The 22,548-nt window shown below is 39.4% G+C and overlaps 1 protein-coding gene and 1 long non-coding RNA gene across 10 annotated transcripts in view; one reads left to right on the forward strand and one right to left on the reverse strand.

Moving 5' to 3' along the window:
• Window positions 1–7,516, reverse strand: part of LOC141571064 (uncharacterized) — a 39,978-nt gene extending 32,462 nt beyond the window's left edge. The window contains exon 1 of the long non-coding RNA XR_012495581.1: window positions 7,402–7,516. This is a non-coding gene — a long non-coding RNA (uncharacterized LOC141571064). The remainder of the gene's footprint in view (window positions 1–7,401) is intronic.
• A 54-nt stretch (window positions 7,517–7,570) lies between these two features.
• The window catches only part of RCBTB2 (RCC1 and BTB domain containing protein 2), a 41,826-nt gene continuing 26,848 nt past the window's right edge, over window positions 7,571–22,548 (forward strand). Inside the window, exons 1-4 of one of the 9 annotated variants that reach the window (XM_074329952.1) lie at window positions 8,110–8,646; window positions 18,222–18,319; window positions 18,642–18,706; window positions 21,446–21,514. Coding sequence is in view for 5 of the 9 variants with exons in the window: in XM_019748017.2 (XP_019603576.2) it covers window positions 18,665–18,706 (42 nt within the window). In the remaining 4 variants the exon portion in view is untranslated. Of the gene's footprint in view, window positions 7,795–8,104; window positions 8,647–18,221; window positions 18,320–18,641; window positions 18,707–21,445; window positions 21,515–22,548 lie in introns of those variants that run through there. The other 8 variants (XM_019748016.2, XM_074329951.1, XM_074329950.1 and 5 more) reach the window with 8 other exon arrangements.

Below are 22,548 nucleotides of genomic sequence, written 5' to 3' on the forward strand. Positions count from 1 at the left end.
ACTTCTGAAAAATACAATTTTCAAAACAATAATAATAAATAAAATGTTTCTATTGTTAGGTAATTGTAGGAGTCAGCTGAAACACAGTATAAGGAATGTGGATTCAGCTGAAACATAGTGTAAGGAATGGGAGTTTCAGCTGCCCATATGTGGAAAAGATGAAATAAGCAAGGTGGACAGATCTGGCCTTGGTACTGATGGAAGTGACTTAATCTCTTGGAGTCTTAACTGTGACTCCAAGTTAAGTTTCCTTAACTGTGAACTGAGGATAATCTCTGCTTTCAAGGACTTTTGTGAGCTTCAAATAAGATAATATAGTTAAAGCTCCTGGTACACAAGGTGCTCAAAAATCGCAGCTATCATTATTAAATCCATTGATTTGAGCTTTCTCTGGTAGCAAACATGTTATCTGATAAACTTCTTCCAATTAGAAAATATAATTAGTGGAGGAAACTGGGGGCAGGCACATGGGACTGTTCTGTACTATCTTCAAGACTTCCTGTGAATCTATAATTATTTTAAAGTGAAAAGTTAAAAAGAATTTCTTCCACTTAGAGTTCTATGAGAAATAGCTATACCTTCCCATCTTGTGCAATGGCATTGTTGTTGTCATTCATTTGATGGGTAATGAAACCCTGCTATTTGTCCTATGAATGGGATGCTGCATTGAAAAAACATTGAAATTATGATTCCAAAGACTTGAGATAAGTTACTTTACAGTGTGGGCATCTATAAAATGAGGATTTATATTTCATCTCTCTCAGTTCTATGATTTTGTAAATATAAAATACAAATTCAAAGCAACAGTTAAGGTAAAGAAATATTATGTAAATTACCAAGATTTGCTAAAAGTGGCTGAAGAATATCCATTTACTTACTGCAAAGTAAAAGGTAAAATTTTAAATATCATATATATTTCAAGATTATTATACTTAAGATGCCATATAAATCCAAATTATTGTATTTACAATATTACTTAGATTCAAAACATAGTAAGATCAGATACTTGCCTATAGAACCGATGGTACTCTATGGTAGTGGTTTCTAAACATTTTTTATCATGTACTATGATCACAAAAATGTACACTATTGTCAATCTACCGTGTTTCCCTGAAAATAAGACCTAGCTGGACAATCAACTCTAATGCATCTTTTGGAGCAAAAATTAATATAAGACTGGGTGTTATATAATATATAATATATAAGATGTGGTCTTATGTTGTATTATATAAGACCTAGTCTTATAGTATAGTAAAATAAGACTGGGTCTTATATTAATTTTTGCTCCAAAAGACACATTAGAGCTGATTGTCTAGCTAAGTCTTATTTTCAGGGAAACATGGTACATGTTAAATATTAGTACAGTTTAATTTCTTCATTTAGATAAAAAGAGATATTCTAACAGTTTCTTCCCATATTCCAACTGCTCTAGGGGTCATATTTGTTATAGGAATTTTCCTGTTCTCTATTCTTGGATTATACCTGTTGAATCCTCTGTTAAAATTATTCTTACTGGAATCACACCTTAACATTAAGTTCCTCATTAGCAAGATGTGTCAGTGGTAGAAATCAGAGAAAGTCTATGCTATATAATGTCTTCTCAATTTTCACTATTCAGAAATAATCTCAGGACTGAGAATTGAGGACCTTTAAAAGTATCTATTTTAGAGATCCAAGATGGTGGCTTCCTTCTGTGAACTGCTTCCTTCCGTGAACACATTAAAATTACAACTAAATTATGGAACAACCAATCTGGAGAACCATCTGAAGTCTGGATGAACAGAAGTTTTATAACTAAGGATATAAAGAAGAATCCACGTTGGGACTGGTAGGAGGTGAAATGCAAAACAGGCTGGCCCCAAACCTCCATGTGGTGGTTGAGAACCAGAAGGGGTATCTCAGCCACAGCTCCCCTGAGAGGACCAAGAAACCCCAGGCCCCCAACGGCCTCCTCAACCCTGAGTATTGGTTCCAGGAAGAGGAGCCCCCACAACATCTGGCTGTGAAAAAGTCAGACTGCAACCATCTGGGTGCAATGGAAGGTTGTGAGAAACCCAGACTCATTTTAGATGGCCCACTCACAAACTCTCTCACTCTCATTCACTCACCTTTGGCTCCAAGGGAGGGACAGTAACTCAGGGGGTGTTGGAGGCATACGGGAAGCAGACTGAGATATGTGGCTCCAGAAAGAGGGCAGCAGGACAGTCACCATTTTTCCTCTGTGGGGTCCCTCACTCTTTCCTGTGCTGAGCCCTCCCCAACATGGCCAAATCTGAATTTGATTGGCCTGGTGAACTCCATTGCTCCATCCTGCTGACTCCCTGAGACCCCGCCCCATCCAAATCACCCAACACCAGAGGCACTTTCTTCTACAGCAACCGGCACCCTCCACATTGCATGCTTTCTTGAAAAACTATCGAAGTCCACAGGATCCAAGTGGGTGGCAGCTGGCCACACTGTGCTCTGAGACTTGTGCTGAGCAGCTCCAGGCTGTAGACCAAATCAGAGTCTACATTAACCTGTTGACCACACTTCTTCTCACTCTAATGACTCCCTGAGACTCTGCCTTACCCAACCTCACGAGGTATTATCAATGGCTGAAACTTAAGAGAGCTGGCAGGTGGCAGCAGGCCTCAGGGCGTCCTGGCTTTTTGTGGAGCTACCCCAGGACCGGTACTGGTGGTAGATGTCCTTGAATTACAGTGTGGCCTCTCCCACTAGTCTCCAGGTTTAGCACAGGCAGTGAACAACCGCAGGTCACTTTGTAGCTCCTACCAGGTAGGCCCCAGCTGGTCACAGGCAGTGGGTGACCTGGTCCTATACCACAGCCCCTCCAAAGAGGCCCCAGAGCCTACATACTTGGAGGTTGGCTTCAGACCATAGCAGAACACTGCCCAATTAGTGCAACAAGTGGTACACAAATGGTGGTCTCAACAGGCACCAGAGACCACTGCAGCAAATCCCACTCAGTTGCATAAGCTCCCTACAGAGCAATTTGTAAGCTATGGATGTGGCCAAACCCCACAGCCAGTCAGCCTGAGGGCCAATCCCACCCCTTAACATGCCAATAGAAATCAAGGCTGAACTATAACATGAGGGTACACACAACCCCTACAAGGGACACTCCTGGAGCATCCTGAGCAGGTGACGAGGGAGACAGTGCCACTGGGCCCCATAGGCCACCTACTACATAAGGACACATGACCAAGACTGGGAGAGATAGCAGATCTACATAAAATATAAAAACAAACAGAGAAGCAGCCAAGATGAGGAAACAAAGAAATGTGTCCCAAATGAAAGAGCATGAGAAAACATCAGAAAAAGAACTAAGTGAAATGGAGGCAAGCAACCTACCAGATACAGAGTTCAATACAATGTTTACAAGGATGCTCAAGGAACTTAGTGAGAACTTCCATGAAGAGATAGCAAGGACATAGAAAAAATGCCACAGAAACCATAAAAAAGAACCAGTCAGAAGTGAAGACTAGAGTAACTGAAATGAAGACTGTACCAGAAGGAATCACCAGCAGACTAGATGAAGCAGAGGATCCAATCAGCAATTTGGAAGACAAAGTAGCATAAAACACCCAATCAGTACAGCAAACAGAAAAAACAATCCTAAAAATGAGAATAGTTTAAGCAGCCTCTGGGACAACATCAAGCGTAACAACATTCACATCATACAGGTACCAGAAGGAGAGGAGAGAAAGCAAGGGATTGAGAACCTATGTAAAGAAATAATGACTGAAACTTTTCCTGATCTGGCAAAGGAAATAGACATACAAGTCCAGGAAGCACAGAGAGTTCCAACCAAGATGAACCCAAACCAGCCCACACCAAGACACATACAATTAAACTGGCAAAAGTGAAAGACAAAGAGAGAATCCTATCGCAGCAAGAGAAAGGCAACTACTAATTTATAAGGGAGTTCCCATAATATTGTCAGCTGATTTCTCAACAAAAACTTTGAAAGACAAAAGGGATTGGCATGAAATACTCAACATAATGAAAGGCAATGACCTACAGCCAAGGGTACTCTACCCAGCAAGGCTATCATTCAGAATTGAAGCACAGATAAAGAGCTTTCCAGAAAAGAAAAAGCTAAAGGAGTTCATCACCACCAAACCAGTATTATAAGGAAGGTTAGAGGGACTTCTTTAAGATGGAAAAAAAAAAATAAAAAAGATCAAAATTGTGAATAATAAAATGGCAATAGCTACATATCTATCAACAATTACTTTCAATTTAAATGGATTAAAAGCTCCCATCAAAAGACATAGGTGGCTGAATGGATAAGAAAACAAAACCCTTACATATGCTGCCTACAAGAGATTCACTTCAGATTGAAAGACACACATAGACTAAAAGTAAAGGGATGGAAAAAGTTATTTCATCAAAATGGAAATGAAAAAAAACAAAAAATGCTGGTGTAGCAATGCTTATACCAGACAAATAGATTTTAAAACAAAGGCTATATAACAAAAGACAAAGAATGACCCAGTAATCCCACTTTCTGGTATTTATCCTAAGAAACCCAAATGCTACTTCAGGAGGACATGTACATCGATATATTCATAGTAGCATTGTTTACAATGGCCAGGATGTGAGGGCAACCTAGGTGTCCGTTATTGAATGAATGGATAAAGAGGAGGTGGTACACATATACAACGGAATATTGCTTGGCCATAGGAAGGAATGGGTTCTTGCCATCTGTGGCGGCATGTATGGACCTAGAGGGTATTGTGCTGAGTGGAGTGTCAGACAGAGAAAGACTAATACCATATGATTTCACTTGTATGTGCAATCTAAAAAACAAAATAAATGAACAAACAAAACAGAAGCAAACTCATAGAGACAGAGAAGAAACTGATGGTTGTCAGATGGGAGGGGGATTGGGGGACTGGGTGGAAAAGATGAAGGGATTAAGAAGTACAAATTGGTTCTTACAATGTAGACATGGGGATGTAGGGTATAGCATAAGGAATACAGTCAATAATATTGTAATAACTATGTATGGTACTAGATTTGTTGGGGTGATAGGTGGGTAGAGGTTAGGGCAGGGTGAAAAAGCTGAAGGCATTAAGAAGTACAAATTGGTAGTTACAAAATAGTCATGGGGATGTAAAGTAAAGCATAGGAAATATAGTCAATGATATGGTAATAACTATGTAAGTTCCAAGCAGGTACTAGATTAGTCAGGGGGAATTACTTCTTAAATTATATAAATGTCTAACTACTATACTCTATACCTGAAATTAATATAAAATATTGAATATCAACTGTAATAGAAAAATTAAAAAAGGGCAGAAAACGTGAACGGGAATAAGTACAAATTTCCAGTTATAAAACAAGTAAGTCATGGGGATGTGATGTATAGCATAGGAAGTACAGTCAACAATATTGTGACAGCATAGTGTGGTATCAAGATGGTTGCTAAACTTATGGTGATAACTTCTTAGGTATATAAATGTTAAATAACTATGGTGTATCCCTGAACTAATATAATATTGTATGTTAGCTATACTTTTAATAAAAATCTTAAAATAAAAACTTAAAAAGGAAAAAAGGTAGATAGGAGAGTTGAAATATATATGCTATGTTCATGGATAGTAACTAGTGCTATTTTGTGTATTATATATTTTAGCTATTATTAATAAATCACATTAGAGATTAAAAATAATAAAAAATAAAACTTACTAGAAAACTAATGTAACAAAAATTATCTATTTTAATTTTAAAATAGCTAAATCGTAAAACAAATCAATAAATTTGTAAAGGAGTATCATTCCTGCAGGAAAAGAGTCACATAGGTTGACTTGTGAAGGATGCATTACATTCTGTATGATAGTGGTTTTCTGTAATTTTGCTCCCTAAATGGTGATTCAAATCTCTTAAAATACCCTAAATACAAAGCAGTCTGGATAAAGGAAAACAGTGGCAGGAGATCTTGAGTGTTTGAATTAGAATCAAGACATTTTTAATGATCAACTCTAAATTTGTTTAATGATGAATTTTAACTTTGGTGGTGATCAGAGGAAAAGCCTTTTCCTGAACAGAAAAATAAGTCAGTGGATTTTTTATGCAGACTCATTGTTATAATGCTTTGCCATAGGAAAAGAGGAAAGAGAAAACTGATCAGGGTATAAGAAAAGGTGACCTCAAACTTTTTGGATTTGATCACAGCTGCTCTTAAGAGGTTAGTTTATCCAGGCAGTCAGGCCCAGGAGAACTGGCACAAACCATCTAAAATTAGAGTAGACGGTGGATTTGTGTTTCTTTAGGTCTTTTAATGCAGTATGGAAGCATATTTAAGGAACTAAGAGCATGTAATAATCAATGTAATTTGATTCCACAAACATTTATTAAGCATTTTGTGGTACAGAAATTACTAAGGCATGGTCTGTGCTCTCAAGAATTGCACAGTCTAGTGAGATATAAACATCACAAGTAATTGTTACACAAGGAAGGTATGTTTAGTGATAACCCCCCACCTCATCTGACTGCTTTCCTTAGTCAGGCCACCCTCTCCCTTAGATAAGTACTATTGAAAGAATCCCTCTAAGTATCTTTCTTTTTTAAAATCAAAACTCCAAGATGTCCTTTCAGTTATGGTTATGTCAGAGTCTACATTAAAAGGCCAAAGAGTAACTGATTGCTTCAGGGGAAGGGTTTGTCTTAGGCAATGCCATGCATGTAACCTGCCCTAGTCTATCCTATAAAATCAAGTAAGTGCACGTCTCCTTCTGGGGCTTAATGGACTATGCTCTGATAATAGACATAAATGCCACTGTAACAGCTGCTATAAGGGCAGCTCGACATTCTGGAATTTTTCCAATGAAATGTCATTTTCTAATGAAATGACAAAAGCCCAACCAAACAAGACTGACATGGTCACTCTGGTGGAAACCTCAAGTCATTCTGGCAAATCATTTAAATGTTGAACCTGTGCCAGTATAAAACAACCAGCTTACTTGACAGAAACAGCTGATATTAATTGTGGAGCATCATATGAAAACCCACTCAGGTCAATGCAAGTGTAGTAATGTGGAAGAAATTATCGCACATAAAGCTGTGGTGTGTTTTACTAAAATGTAAAGCCTACGGAAATGCAGTATAATACAAGAAATTACTGCAAATTAATACTGGGAGAATGCGGTTTTTCTGTAAGACCTTGATCCCAAGGAAACTCAGGTCACTCCCTGGGCACGGCACACATCACTCATTTTTTCAGCCTTTGTAGGTACTAGAGGGGTACAGGTCTTCAGCCGCACATTAGTGAGGTGAAAGCAAGGGGAAAGCATGTGAAGGAGCTATGTGAGCTGCCTGATGGGGTACCACCACTAGAAAAGCTGGGCGAGAGGGACTGCAGAAAAGGTTACCCAAGCATCATAGGAACCTCACCCTTCCGAGTCAGGCATCTCCAAATTCCCAAGACTCTGGGGACCAGAACCCTGCAGAAGAAGGGAATTCCGGGAAAAGGGCGGAGATGGACCCAGCGCGGGAGGCGGTGTCCAGTCCTAGGGATCCCCTCGGAGAGGGGGAGTCGGCGAGGAAGGGGCGGGGGCGGCAGTGGGCAGCCGAGAGGGGAGGAGGGGCGATGCGCCATCGCTGGCTCCCTCTCCTCGAGTGCGCTCCCCTCCTTTTCCCTCCGCGGCCTGACCAGCATCCGAGTGCATTTCGCCGAGGCCAGGCCGCTTCAAGGGGAGGCGCCAACTCGTCGCGGCGCCGGGTCCCCGACCGAGTAGTAACGGCGACTCAAGAGGCGGAGCGGATGCGGTTAAAGCCTGAGCTGAGGTAGGGATTAGGGGCCAGCACAGGAAGTCAGGAGGGGGAGCCGGGCTTCTGGCTGGCGGCTCTCTGATACCCCAGGGGCGGGCCACTTCTCCCCGCCCCCGCTACCCAAGCTCCGGGGCGCGGCGGCTACTGAGGAGCAGCCCCTGGGTCGACCGCCCCGCCCGAGCCGCGGGCCAAGGCGTCTCCGCGCGTGCGCAATTGCGCTGGCGGGTCCAAGGAGCGGGGTTCTGAAGTTACACTTCCGCCACGGCCCAGGGCCGAGGCATCGCTGCGCGTGCGCAAGCTTGCTGGCGAGTCCAGGGAGCGCGGCTGTGGGGTTGTCTCCGAACCCGGGCTGCGGCCTGAGGCGGTGCTGCGCGTGCGCGAGGTTGTCGGCGGAACTGGCGCACGTTAGCGAGGTTGGCACCTGCCTGGGGACGTCCGTACCGTGGCCCAGCCCTGTTGGGGAGCAGGCATCCCTGACCTCGGGGAAGGCACCTATGGTGTTTCTCCATCTCTCCCCACTCGCCGCCCTGCATAGGGTGCTGATGTTTTCATTTCTGTCACCTGGAACCTTTCGGTTCCCGTCCAGTCGATCAGTTTACCTAGCTCCTGTCCCCGAGCCGGCTCACTAACTTATTATGCTTTCGATATTTGGCCCTGATGACGAGGGATAGCGCAGAAAGTTTCACTACGCTGGGTGAAGCTGTTTTGAAACTGATAGGAACGGATGGAGAGAAATCGCCATAAATCTTTATTTTAAGCCGGAAGATAATTGCTCGGCTCAGCCCCGGAAATAGAGATTTTCAGACGCTGAAAACTTTCCAAGTGCTCCACCTTGGCCGGGAAAGAACTTCCTGCTTGAGTTGGAAGGCGAGTTCAGAGTGAACTTTTTGCTTTTGTTCTTTGGGAAATTACATAAAACATTGGGACAGTATGAGTCCAGGACTGTAACAAAATGCATGCCGTTGGGCTGCCTGGTACCGCGCTTGGCGGGTTAATCTCTGTCAGAGCTGAATTAAAGTGGTAGAGTTAACAAACTGAACTCTAAAGAGCTTTAGAAAGAAGCTCTTTCCTCCAGACTGGGAAGTTAACTGTCACTAATGCTTATTGAGCGTTCTGGCTTTGCACCCTTCCAGTACTAAGTTTCTGTGTGGCTTGACACCTTCCTGGGCCTTTACTTAAGTCAGTTTCCTGACTCCTGGAGCTACTTGGAACTGTTTTTAACGATGTATTGAGTGACTACTTTGTATAGGGTCTACGGTATCTACTTGTTTTGGATATGTCAGTTTTGGAGATAGACAAAAGATCCTTTCCCATATGGAGCTTACATCCTAGCAAGAATGATTAACAATAAACATTTAATTATTTAATGTTAGAAAATTATAAATGCTATGAAAAAATGAAAGGGGACTGGGAGTGTACATGTGGGTTGCAGTTTTAAACAGCATGTTACCGTGGGTCTGAAGGATAAACTGAAGGTGATGCTTATGATGAACTGGTTTTTAGAATTAAATGTCTTTCTGGGATAAAATGTTCTTTGCCATTCTCTACTATGTCTCTCATGGGGGCCGAAAGCATGACTACTGTGACAAATGTAACCATCTTTTACAGTATAAAGATGAAAAAAATATTTTTCCAAATTGAGTTCAAATTATTCAGGATTTTACAGTTTAATTCAGCACATCAAATTAAGAGACTGGGCTCTGAAATGGAAGAGACCAGCCAAAGGAATACTACAGATGTGTTGAGAAAAATTGTGTATTTTCCTCACATTTTACTGCACTTTGCAATTACTTCTTAGTGTCCCTCTGTGTATGAATTGTGAAGTTGTTATCTAAGAGTGGTCGGTGCTTTTCTTTGTTTGAAACTGTGTTGAACATTCATCTGGTATGGTGTCATGCTTTAAGATATTAAATTATTGCCCTTAGAGATTTCTGAATGAACTAGACAGTCCTAACCGAATTTCAGTCCATAATTAAAGGATGCATAGAGAAACAGGCTGATGAAGACAGATGATTTTAGAAGGTGAAATGTGTTTCCCTTCAGGCCCTTTACTTTAGTAGATTGCAAACACTATGTTTAAATACCCAAAACTATTAATCTAGAAGTATAAATGTAGGGTACCTATGGATTTGCTTATGCCTTTAGGAGTTTCTCATATTTAATTTTGGTCTTGTCACTTGGCTAAACTGAAATTAGAATGCCCCTAAGATACCACTACTTTGGAGGTTTATTGGAGTTGAATTACTATACGTTAAAATAAAATTGACCAGGCAAGAGGGATTTGAGGCTAAGAATAGCATGATCAGGGTTGCAGAGTGACATTAAGGACTCCCGTTCAAGGCTGAAATAAAGGGCTACCTGGGGATATTTATTTCAAAAGGAGCAGATAGCTTTCCTCCCTGAAAGGGATACACAGTGTCCTTCAATGGAAGGCTGATGTGACCCGTCTTACTTTCATTTCTGGAAGGAACATGTGTCCAGTTCACATGGTGATCCCATCTTAAGAATGTGAAAGTCTCCAGGACATTCAAGGCATAATAGGTGTTTTCAGCATCATTCTGACATTGGAGTATGTCAGATTATGTCTTTTATATGTCTTCAGTTTTGCTAATCTCACCTGAGCTAATATCAATTATGTATATCTTCCCATGTAAGACAGTTTGGTCTAACAAGTACCAGTGGATGATAGTATGTGAGGAAATCATAAACTGTGACCACATTATAATATGTTCTGTATTGTACTGAATGTATATGATACTGAACAAAATGAATCCCAAATTGAAATGTGCCAATGCCAAGAGGGCCTACCATGTTGAATGAACAGTTATGTTGTGGGGCAAGGATCTCTAACAATTAGGATTCTATTTAATGGGCACGTTATAATTTTTTTTTTTTTTTTTTTTTTTTTTTGGTATTAGATCTACAAGGATCTAAATTTCAACGGGTTTACAAATGTCTCAAGAACCATTTCATTTTAGCTAGTCTAACAATATAAACATGTTTGTATAGTTTGTGGATTGTCTTCATATTTGAAAGTGACTTTTGCTGTGTATGGTACAGGTTACTGAGGAGCTCAGTAATTCTTCAAACCAAATACAGTTTTGCTTTGGACTGAAGATCGGTTTCATTACTCTTGGTGGAATTTGGAAACCTTTTTACAAAGAAATCATTTAAATAGCAACTATGTTTCTGTGTTCTACAAATCAGCTTCTATTTATCATAAACATATGACAATATCATTTCCTTGGAGGTTGTACTTTGTGGTTTCAGTTGTGCTTTTAGTTTCTCAGTTTTGTCCCTCCTGTCTGTAATTGTGCCACTTTAATTAGCATTTGTGTAGGTATCTTGACTGTTATTTGTCATTGACTTACGTCTCATTCAAGTGGAGCTAAATTATAGCTATTATCCTTTTTTGCAAGTGACAATTGAGATTATGATTTATTATTTTATATTATATTTATACATATTTATATTATTTGCAATTTACAGGTGATGTATATTTAATGACTCAGCTAAGCATATAGTTGGGAACCATTATTACCCCACTGACATTTATGTGCTCTGGAGCCATTAAAACACACTGATGCTGTAAACTCTGTACTGGTGTCCTAAAAGATAGAGGTTTTCTTTAAAGTCCTGTTTCTTTGGTAATAAAAGCATCATCAATTGTGTTGCCCAGAAGGGAGAATTTGTTAAAAGCATTGAGTTCTATATTGCAAGAAAACTTTTGCATATATCATGTTTCTGAAGCATAGCTTTAGAGATGATCTCATATTATTCAGTTGAATTAGCAAAATATGTAATACTGGGTTTTCTCTGCAGAAATTCCTTTTTTTTTTTCACTTCACTTTTTCTCCTGGGATCACTTCTAGAGAACAGTAATCAGCATTTAGAAGCTTCTGATTAACTGCAAAATATCAGTTTCCATGGAAAATGCTCTGCTCTCATAGATACACTCTGTCTAGTTTATTAGCTCTTAAGACCCTTGAGTACCACGGGTTGGAGTAATGTTGACATAAGCACCCAAGAGCTGGATATAATTTCGCTCCACGTTATTTTTTTTTTTTTTAATGTATTTACTTTCAGCTCACTGCCTACTGCAGACACTAAGTCAATATCTGTTGAATGAATTAGGCAAATAGGCAAATGAATATATGTCCTTTTTTGTATTTTGGATTTTTCTTCTATGGCATTTAAGATACTATACTTTGTTTATGTTATTTAGTTATTATCTTCCTATGGTATTGATAAGATTTTATTTTGCCAAGTTATTAAGCTTTAATGTAGTAAAATTTACTAGTCCTTTCTTTGGACTATGTGGTTTATGCTTTTGTGTTGTGTCTGATTTAAAAACTCTCTACACTGAGGTCATAAAGATATTTTCTATACCTTCTTCCAAAAGTTTGAAAGTTTTGCTTTTTTTACATTCCACATGGTTTCCTTTGCATTTTCTATGTTGAAATACTATAGATTAAGCTCTTTTTAGTATGTGTTTTTTCTTGTTACATTGTTGAGATTGTTGAAGACTGCTCCCAAAATTTATAAAGTATAATATCTAGAAGTTATATTTTACAATATTAATTTTTTATAATTTACCACTACTGACTTTTTAAATATAAAGCTGATGTAATTTTTAAACTATTTGTCTCAGATAAATGTGACTTATTAAAGTTGTAAGATGGCATATTCTTTTCCTTCTCTGTTTTCTTTATTTTGTTTTTATCCCACTGGAATAATATATTTTTTTAAAAAGCCAACCATTTTCCACAATGCTAGAGAATTCAACATTTTTTTTCACAGTACTGTACAATAATTAATCTTGAATAATTTTTAAATCTTCAAGGATATTCTGACAAAAATGAAATTATGTTAATTGAATCCTACAGAAAGTTATTTCTTTGAATACAGTAATTTTCATATGCCATACATGCAATTATCTTAAACTGATTAGTGAAATAAACAGAAAGGCTCACTTTTCACCATTCTAATTTTTAAAGAGTTATTATACTTGAAATTGATAAAAGACACCGAAAGAAGCTATTCATTTTCCTTCTTAAAATCCCAGGATATGCAGCTGTTAAAAAAACAAATATATATATATATATATATCAACTGATATGGAGTGATTTCCAGGATATACTGTTATGTGAAAGAAAAGCAAATTGCAAAAGAGTATGTAAATTATAAGGAGGATTTTTTTTTTGTAGAAGAAGGAATTGAGAAATAAAAGCACGTACATATATCTGCTTATTTTTGCAAAAAGAAACAGAGGAAGAATAAACCAGAAACTAGGAAAATTAGTTGTCTACAATGGTAGAGGGAAAAAACAAACCAACAAACCAGGATACTGTTCAGTGATCTTAGCATATTAGCAAGATTTCTCTTCTACCAGTAACAAAGGTGGCCTAAAGTACAATGAAGGCAGTCACATCCCTATTTGGTCCCCTTTACATCTCGTTATTTTCTTTTTTCTTTTTTTTCCCTTTTTTGGCCTTTGAATTCTCTTCCTGTACTCCTCTCCTTTCTCTTTTCTTTCTCTATTATTCTCATCCCTCTTTTTTCTTTTAATTTTTGTGCCAGTAAGTTTGGGGCAGATATGGAAAAGTGTTTTCAGTCAGGATGAGGCAAAAATAGAAGAATTCCCAATATAGTTAGTATTCAGTATACCAAAAGCTGTATTCAAAGGCTGCTTTCAATGAATATATTGCGTTCTACTCTGAGCCATGTGTTATGGTGGTTATAGCAATGAAAGGGTCGTGGTCCCCCCTCTTAAAGTGCTTGCAAATTAATAGATAAGATGGATCATGTAGGAATAACTGTTACATGAAATTATGTTTCCACACGGCAACCAGATCTAGTTTTATAAATTTATAAGTGACAAAAGTCCAACTGATTGTTTTAAAAACAAGCATATCTTTCCCAAACATTAGAAATAATGATTTATATTAATTGCAGTAGTTTGAGTTATAATTATCTTGAATATATTATTCCTTGTATTCTGAGAGAGCTTTCTACAGTTGAGGAACACAAAATTTTAACAGTATCCTCAAGGGCATATAAAATGATGAGGAGATCCAAGATGGCAGAGTAAATAAATACTGTGCCTGCATTCTTCCATGAACACATTAATATTACAACTAAATTCTAGAACAGTCAACCTGGAGAACCATCCATAGTCTAGCAGAAGAGAAGTTCTATAACTGAAAATATAAAGAAGCCATGTTGTGACTGGTAAGGAGGGGTAGAAACCTGAAATGGGCTGGCTCCAAATCTCTGTGTGGCGGTTGAGAACCAGGAGGGATATCTCAGCCATGGAGGTTCCACTGAAAGGAGCAAGAGACCCCAGCCCCACACCGGCCTTCCCAGCCCAGAGTATTGGTGCCAGGAATAGGAGCCCCCACAACATCTTGCTGTGAGAAACAGTGGGGATTCTGACTGTTCAGGTGGGATGGAAGGCTGTAGAAAACCTAGACATGCTCTTAAATGGTCCGCACACAGCATCACTCGCTCAAAGGCACTCACCGTGTGCTCCAGTGGAGGGATGGTGACTTGGGCTTCATAAACATGCAGGGGGCAGACTGAGGAGTGTGGCTTCTGTGGGAGAACATTTCTCTGTGAGGAGAACCTCCTTCTGTGCAGCAAGCAGGCAGGCGCCATCGTGTCTGTGTTGAGCCCACCCCCAAGACCAAATCTGAATCTGATTGGCCTGGTGAGCTCAATGCTCTGCCCTTTGACTCAGCTGGGAACCTGCCTCACCCAACTCTCGCACAGCTGCAGGCATTTTTTGTGTGAGGAGCTAGCTCTTGCCTCATTGCATTCTTTTTTGAAAAACTATCAGAGTCCACGGGTCCCAGGCAGGCGGCGACTGGCTTGGTGTGCTCAGAGACTTTTGCTGAGTTGCTCCAAGCTCAGCACTGGCACCAAACCATAGTCTACGTTAACCTGGTGACTACAACTCTTCTGACTGTAGGGAATTCTCATCACCCTGCTTCACTTAACTCGCATGCTGCACGAGGTTTTATCAGTGGCTGAAACTTAAGGGAGCTGGCAGGTGGGAGCAGTCCTCCAGATGTCCTGGCTTGTTGCAGAATTACCCCAGGCCTGGTACTGGTGGCAGCTGTCCTCGAATTGCAACATGACCTCTCCCATAAGTCTCCAGGTTTAGCACAGGCAGTGAACAACCGCAGATCGCTTTGTAGCTCCTACTGGGTAGTCCCTGGCTGATCACAGGCAGTGGGTGATGGGCCTGCACCTGAGCCCCTCCCAAAAGGCCCCAGAACCAACATACTTGGAGGTTGGCTTCAGACCACAGCAGAGCGCCACCCAATTAGCCCCACAAGTGGCACACACAAAGGGTGATCTCAACAGGCACCAGAGCCCACTGAGGTGAATCCCACTCAGTGGGGTAAACCTCCTGCACAGCAGCCCATAAGTTGTGGATGTGGCCAAATCCCACAGCCAGTCAGCCTGAGGGTCAGCCCCACCCACTGATGTGCCAATAGCAATCAAGGCTCAACTATAATAGAAGGGTACACACAACCCACACAAGAGACACTCCTGGAGTACCCGGCTCAGGTGAGCAGGGAGACTGTGCCACTGAGACCCACAGGAAACCTACTATATAAGGCCACCTGGCCAAGACTGGGAGACATAGCAGATCATAGCAGATCTACCTAATACCTAGAAACAGAGAGGCTGCCAAAATGAGGAAACAAAGGAATCCCAAATGAAAGAACAGGAGAAAAATCCAGAAAAGGAACTAAACAAAATGGAACTAAGCAACTTATAAGAGACAGAGTTCAAGACAATAGTTATAAGGATGCTCAAGGAACTTAGTGAGAACTTCAATAAAGAGATAGCAAGCATAAAGAAGGGCATAGAAATCAGAACAAAGAACCAGACAGAAGTGAAGAATACAACACTGAAATGAAGAATGTGCTAGAAGGAATCACCAGCAGACTAGATGAAGCAGAGGATCAGATCATCGATTTGGAAGATAAGGTAGCAGAAAACACCCAGTTGGAACAGCAAAAAGAAAAAAAGAATACAAAACAATGAGGATAGTTTAAAGGACCTCTGGGACAACATCAAGCATAACAACATTTGCATCATAGGGGTACCAGAAGGAGAAGAGAGAGAACAAGGAGTTGAGAATCTATTTGAAGAAATAATTACTGAAAACTCTCCTAACCTGGTGAAGGAAATAGACATATAAATCCAGGAAGTGCAGAGAGTCCCAAACAGGATGAACCCAAACAGGCCCACACCAATCCACATTAGAATTAAAATGGCAAAGGTTAAAGACAAGGAGAGAATCCTAAAAGTAGCAAGAGTAAGGCAACTAGTAACTTATAAGGGAGCTCCCTTAAGATTGTCAGCTGATTTCTCAACAGAAACTTTGCAGGCCAGAAAGGATTGGCAGGAAATATTCAACGTGATGAAAAGCACAGCCCTACAATGAAGACTACCCAGCAAGGCTAGTATTTAAAATCGAAGGACAGATAAATAGCTTCCCAGGCAAGAGAAAGTAAAGGAGTTTATCACCACCAAACCAATATTACAAAGAACGTTAAAGGGACTTCTTTAGGATGGAAAAAAAGATAAAAATTATGACTAATAAAATGGCAATAGCTACATATCTATCAACAAATACTTTCAATGTAAATGGATTAAATGATCTAATCAAAAGACACAGGAGGGCTGAATGGATAAGAAAATAAAACTCTTATATATGCTGCCTAGAAGAGACTCACTTCAGATTGAAAGACACACACAAAGTAAAGGGATAGAAAAATATATTTCATGGAAATGAAAAAAAGCAAAACAAAAGCTGGGTATAGCAATACTTATATCAGAAAAAATAGACTTTAAAACAAAGGCTATAAGAAGAGAATAAGAAGGACCCGGTAATCTCACTTTTGGGTATTTATTCAAAGAAACCCAAGCTACTTTGAGAGGTAGTATCCATAGTAGCATTGTTTACAGTGGCTAAGATATGGAGGCAGTGTGGGTGTCTATTGATGGAAGAATGGTTAAAGAGGAGGTGATACATATACAGAGGGTGCCAAAAAAAATGTATACACATTTTAAGAAAGAAAAACTATTAAAATTGTAATAATATATACCAATAACAAAAATGAATACAAGTCACATTTGACTTCTGCAATTACAAGAGGTGTTGAAAGTGGTTACCATCAGCATCCAGACACTTCTGATCCTGGAGAACTACTGCTTGAGCAACGTTGACCAAAGTCCACTTGTATACATTTTTTGGCACTCCCGGTATATACAATGGGATATTGCTTGGCCATGGGAGGGAATGGGTTCTTGCCATCTGCAGCAGCATGGATGGACCTGGAGGGAATTGTGCTGAGTGGAGTGTCAGACAGATAGCAATGAGATTCACTTATATGTGGAATCTAAGACCAAAATTAACGAACAAAATAGAAATAAACTCATAGATACAGAAAACATTTTGATAGTTGCCAGATGGGAAGGGGATTAGGGGCGTGGGTGAAAGAAGGGGAAAGGATTAAGTACAAATTAGTTGTTACACAGTAGTCATGGGGATGTAGGGTATAGCACAAGGAATATAGTCAATAATATTGTAATAACTATGTATGGTGTCAGATGAGTACTAGATTTGTTGGAGTGATAGATGGGAGGGGGTTGAGGGCAGGGTGAAAAAGATGAAGGCATTTAGAAGTACAAACTAGTAGTTACAAAATAGTCATGGGGGTGTAAAGGAAAGCATAGGAAATATAGTCAGTCAATAATATAGTAATAACTACTGTATGTATAGTGCCACGTGAATACTAGACTAATCAAAGGGATCACTTCTTAAATTATATAAATGTCTAACCACTATGCTGTACACCTGAAATTAATGTAAAATAATATTGAATGTCAAAAAAAAGCCTTGATGAGGAACATTGTTAAGACTTGACCTTATTTTGATTATTGTTTTTATCTGTCTATTATAAGGCTCTAACTACTTATAGATTATATCAGATAAAATGTTCTGATGTTAGCACTTGAAATATGGATTGTATTTGAATAAGTAGAATCCAACCTCATAAATCAGAAATTCAACATTATTAAATATGCTTCATTAAATTGCTTTTGGGGGGCAGGAGAAGAGAACAATTTATTTATATTTATTTTTAGTGATGAGATAGTTGACTGTAATGATTGAACCACAGTTCAGATAGATTGCATATCTTCTGATAGGGCTGGTTCTGCTGTTACTTCTATGTGGTAGAAGGTTATTATTGTGGAGGTGGTTTAATTAAGGCAAGAACATTTATTGCTGTTGCTTCATACTTGATGGCTGTTGTTTCAGATTTTTTTGTTAAAGTCTAGGATAACGAAGTTATGTTTATTCATTCATCCTTCCATCATTGTCATTCATTACTTCTTCTTTTTTTTTTTTTTTTTTCCAGCTTAGTAAAATATATACTCTTCAGTGGAGCTGGGAATTGATCAGTCTGCTCTTCACAGTGATTTGGAACTTTCAAATCCCAGGGAAAATTAGACCAAGGTCTAAAATTTATTTTTTTCTTTATGTATAGGAAGTTAACTCTGAAATGAAAAATTTCTGCTTATTTCCTTATCAATTTAAGATCTACATTTATCCTGGGATTACTGTTCCAAACCTCAGGATGGTATAGTAGTTCCAAAACAGTTAAAACACCTTTTGGGTTTTATAGCTACTAACTCCCATGCCTAAAATTTAATTCCTTTATCTACTCTTCACCATATTTGAGCTTAGTTTATTTTTCTGTTAATTAAAAGTAATTTTAACATGCCTAGGTTGATTCGACATATGGGATGCTGATTTTTACCACATACTTTTTCCTCAGGGACTGTACAGGACTGAGTCCATATGGAAGAAGAACTTCCCCTTTTCTGTGGAGAAAGTGGCAAGGTTAGAAAAAAATCATGCCCTTGGAGTATGTATTTCTGTCGCATGAAACACTTCGTCAGACATTTATTATTCATCTGATAGGAAGATCAATGAGTTAGTATCTGTCTTTGAGGGACTCACAGTATAGTGACTAAAATGCCAACAGAAAATTATTGTGGGTATATAGAATGTAAAGGGGCCATCAGGGAACTACGGATGTGGTCTGAGGGGTGGAGAAAGGGTTCACAGAGACGGTGATGTTTGAGCTGGATGAGGAGTCTAAGCCATACCCTACTTTCACAGGTCATGCTGCCCTGCAGAAGGGTCTGAGTTGAACAATGTTTGCTCCATTCCCAGAGATTTAAAAAAAGTGATAAAATACCTAATCTTAGATGACATGTTCCTAATTCATCATATTCTTTAATTTATTTCTGTTTTCATCACATCTGAACATTGATCAATCAGCTTAAGTCCAGTCAGTGTCCAGTTGATGTTAAAAGCTCCATGTCTCTCAGCAGGCAAGATTTCCATCTCGTGTTAATTTTATTAAATTTAGAAATATCTGCTCTTCGCTATTAACAGCCTAATATTACCTGCCACTATTAACTTCCATTTTTATGTTTTTCACTCTCTTAAAATATTGTCTAAATACAGTGAGCCGTGTCAATAATTATATGAAGCCAGCGGTTTCATAAGCTTCTGAAACTGAACCGTGCTGACCATGTGCTGACTTGAAGTGCTTATTTGTGAGCCTTTGTAGGAAAGTCTAAAAATAGCTTACAAAAGTAATAGATAGAATTTCAGAGTCTTACAAATGTTAGTAGAAAAATTCCTAATTTTTTCTGTTAAACAAAAGAATGGACTCACAGAGTTAACAATGAAATTATTACATAGAAAGTGTTATACTGCCAGGAACTCATTAAAGGGCAAGGTGTTGGCTGGCCTTCTTAAAGAAATTGTTTTGCTAGGCATGTCCAATGTGTACTTTTAATTCTGTTTCCATGTACTGTATTTTAAATTGAGTTATGACAACTTAATAATTGTCTGTAGTTAGGTGAAGTATCATAATCCACTTGGTTTTCGTATCAGTGGAGAAGCAGAGTTATACAGGTAGCACACACTCAAAGGAATAATAAAATGCATCTTTTACTTTACAGAGCTGTATTTCCTGAATTATGTTTTCCTTGAGCTATTATAAAATTAAAATTCCACTACTTTGCATTTCCCAAACAGATGCCAGTGAGAGAGAGGGGAGATGGACTGGATGTGAGCAAAGAGTTAGCAAAGGACAGCTGGCCTGGGATTAATTCTCACCTATGGTAGTGTTATGTACAGGAAAGAGGGTTACCTGGGCCCAGCTAGGACTGTGAATTCTAGGGACACAGTATTGAAGGTGTATTTGTATATTACCAAGTTCTTATTCCCTGGTAGCTCCTTTTTCCTCATACAGTTTTCTGTTGCCCACTCTTGGCTCTTGTTCAGCCAGTCCTTCACTTAACAGTTGGGCACAGAGGTAGTTGGGTGCCTTCTACAGAGATGGCTGCCATCAGGCAGGGTGGCTGAGAGTGAGTGAGGTTCCTACAGGGTGCTGTATGTGAACCCTTATACTATATATACTTTCATTATATATACAATGTATATATACTATATGTGTACATATCTATACAATATATACCACATATATAACTGTGTGCACTCATGATTATACTGGACAGAAGAATGTATTTTTCTTCGGTGAACAAAGATGCTTCAATTCTTTAAGACTGATGTAAATGTTTTCTTCAAAAAGTATAAGCATATACACTTCATAAAGTAAGTCATCAGTTCCTAATGAAATACTTCCCCACAGATTTAGAAAAATGAATTTTGACTAACTTTCAGCAGCCAGCCTTCTGACAGATTTTAAAAGCAATGTATTTACACCTCTGTTGTACATAGGTTATATGGTAATTATTTGTTTTCTATTAAATTGTGAGCTCCTTAAAGTGAGCCATTATGTCCCATTTTTATATCTTTCATATGAGATAGTCAATAAATGTTCAGTGATACTGTCAGGCCCAGTGTTCTCTCAACCAGTAGCATCCTTTAATAAATGTACAATTGCAGGTGATATTACAAACCCCCACATTGGGCTCCCAGTGGTTAGCACTTACAAGGTGCGTACTATAGGTTTTGTATAGGTGGGCCAGGAAGAAAATTTAGAACTAAGGATTTGTAGAGAAATGTTTAGGAGCTGGTTGAATTTACAACCTGATTCTAGGCCTCTAGAAACCACTGCATTCTGTAGCAGGGCAGGTTGAAATCCAACAGTCTGCTTGAAAGGAAAAAATGAGGTAGCAATCAATCATTGTGTTGCTGCTCATTTCCTCATTGTATATTGCTATCTGCCCTGTTCGTGCAAGACAACCCACAGCGGGTATCAGTGCCCTTTTCATTAGGGTCATTATGTGAACAGCTAAAGCCTTGCAAATGCAAGCAAACACTACTTCTACCAGTAGTATCACTTTTTATGTGACTTTATTCAGCAACAGATATATGCAAAGAAATCTGGGCTCACCCACTTAGAAGCTAGTGATCTTGGAGGATTAGTCTCTCTGCGCCTCAGTTTCCTCATATGTAAAACGAGGATAACAACATCTCTGTCCTACAATTGAGAAGATTAGAAATAATATATAAGAACTCTTTTAACTAGCACTCTAGCACATCTACATTAAATATTTGATGCCACATCCCAAACATTTTTCTTTTTGAAATTTCTAGACTTAAATAGGAAAAAAAAATATTAAAATGAAGACCTTCTAGAAGATAAGACCTTGATGATATAAAGAGGTGGGTAAAGCTAACATAATGAGATTCTGTCCTGAGCTCTGTAGTGGCCTTGGGTGCTGCCCAAAAGATAATAGAAGGAATCATTCTCAGGACAGAGTCTTACAATTCAAGTGGCATGGTGACCGAGAGTGGCTGGGTTTGGCATCAGGGGAGTTCACCCTGGTTCAGGCTCTGCCACTAACTTGGGGTGATGCTATGAGCCGTGATAAGCTGCTTCGCCTTTGTATTAGTGCCCTACGTTGGCCCTACCAAAGTACCACAAGCTGAGGGGCTTAAAACAACAGAAAATTATTCTCTTCCAGTTTTGGATCCTAGAAATCTGAAAGCAAGGTGTCAACAGGGCCAGGCTCTTTGAAGGCTCCTCCCAGCTTCCAGTGGCTCTGGCAGTCCTTGGTGCTCCTGGCCTTGTAGCTTGTCACTCAGGTGTCTGCTCCATCATCACAAGGCCTTCTTCACTGTGTGTCTTCACATGGTGTGAGAGTTCATTTTGTTGTCTTGAGTAGGCCACTGGTGCCCAGATGAAACATCGTTTCTGGGTGTTTCTCTCTGTGGAGGTGTTTCTAGATGAGAATAATATTTGGATTGGTGGACACAAAATGGTTTGCTCTCCCCAGTGTGGGTGGGCATTGTCCAATCTGTTGAGAGCCTGGATAGAGTAAAAGGTGGAGGAGGGAGAAATCATCCCTTTTCCTGCCTCACTGATTGTTCCCAGACCTCTCGTCTGATCGTCTGCCCTGGAACTGGGATGTACATCATTGCTTCCCTGGGTCTCAAGCTTTTGGACACAGATTGAATTATGCCTCCAGCTTTCCTGGGTCTTCCGCTTGTATCTGCACGATTGTGGGATTTCTGAGCCTCATAATCATGTAAGCTAATTCCTCACAATACATATATATATCCTCACCTGACTCCTAAGGTGGAAGGGACAAATATCCTTTCAGGGCTGTAGAAAATAAGTAGCTAATACCATCAGCTCTTTACCAGAACTCATTCCCGATAAGGTTTACTTAGTAGCTGATGGGAAAGATGGGCCT

The sequence above is a fragment of the Rhinolophus sinicus genome, linkage group LG04 (genome assembly GCF_036562045.2).
Source record: "Rhinolophus sinicus isolate RSC01 linkage group LG04, ASM3656204v1, whole genome shotgun sequence".
NCBI classification, from domain to species: Eukaryota; Metazoa; Chordata; class Mammalia; order Chiroptera; family Rhinolophidae; genus Rhinolophus; species Rhinolophus sinicus.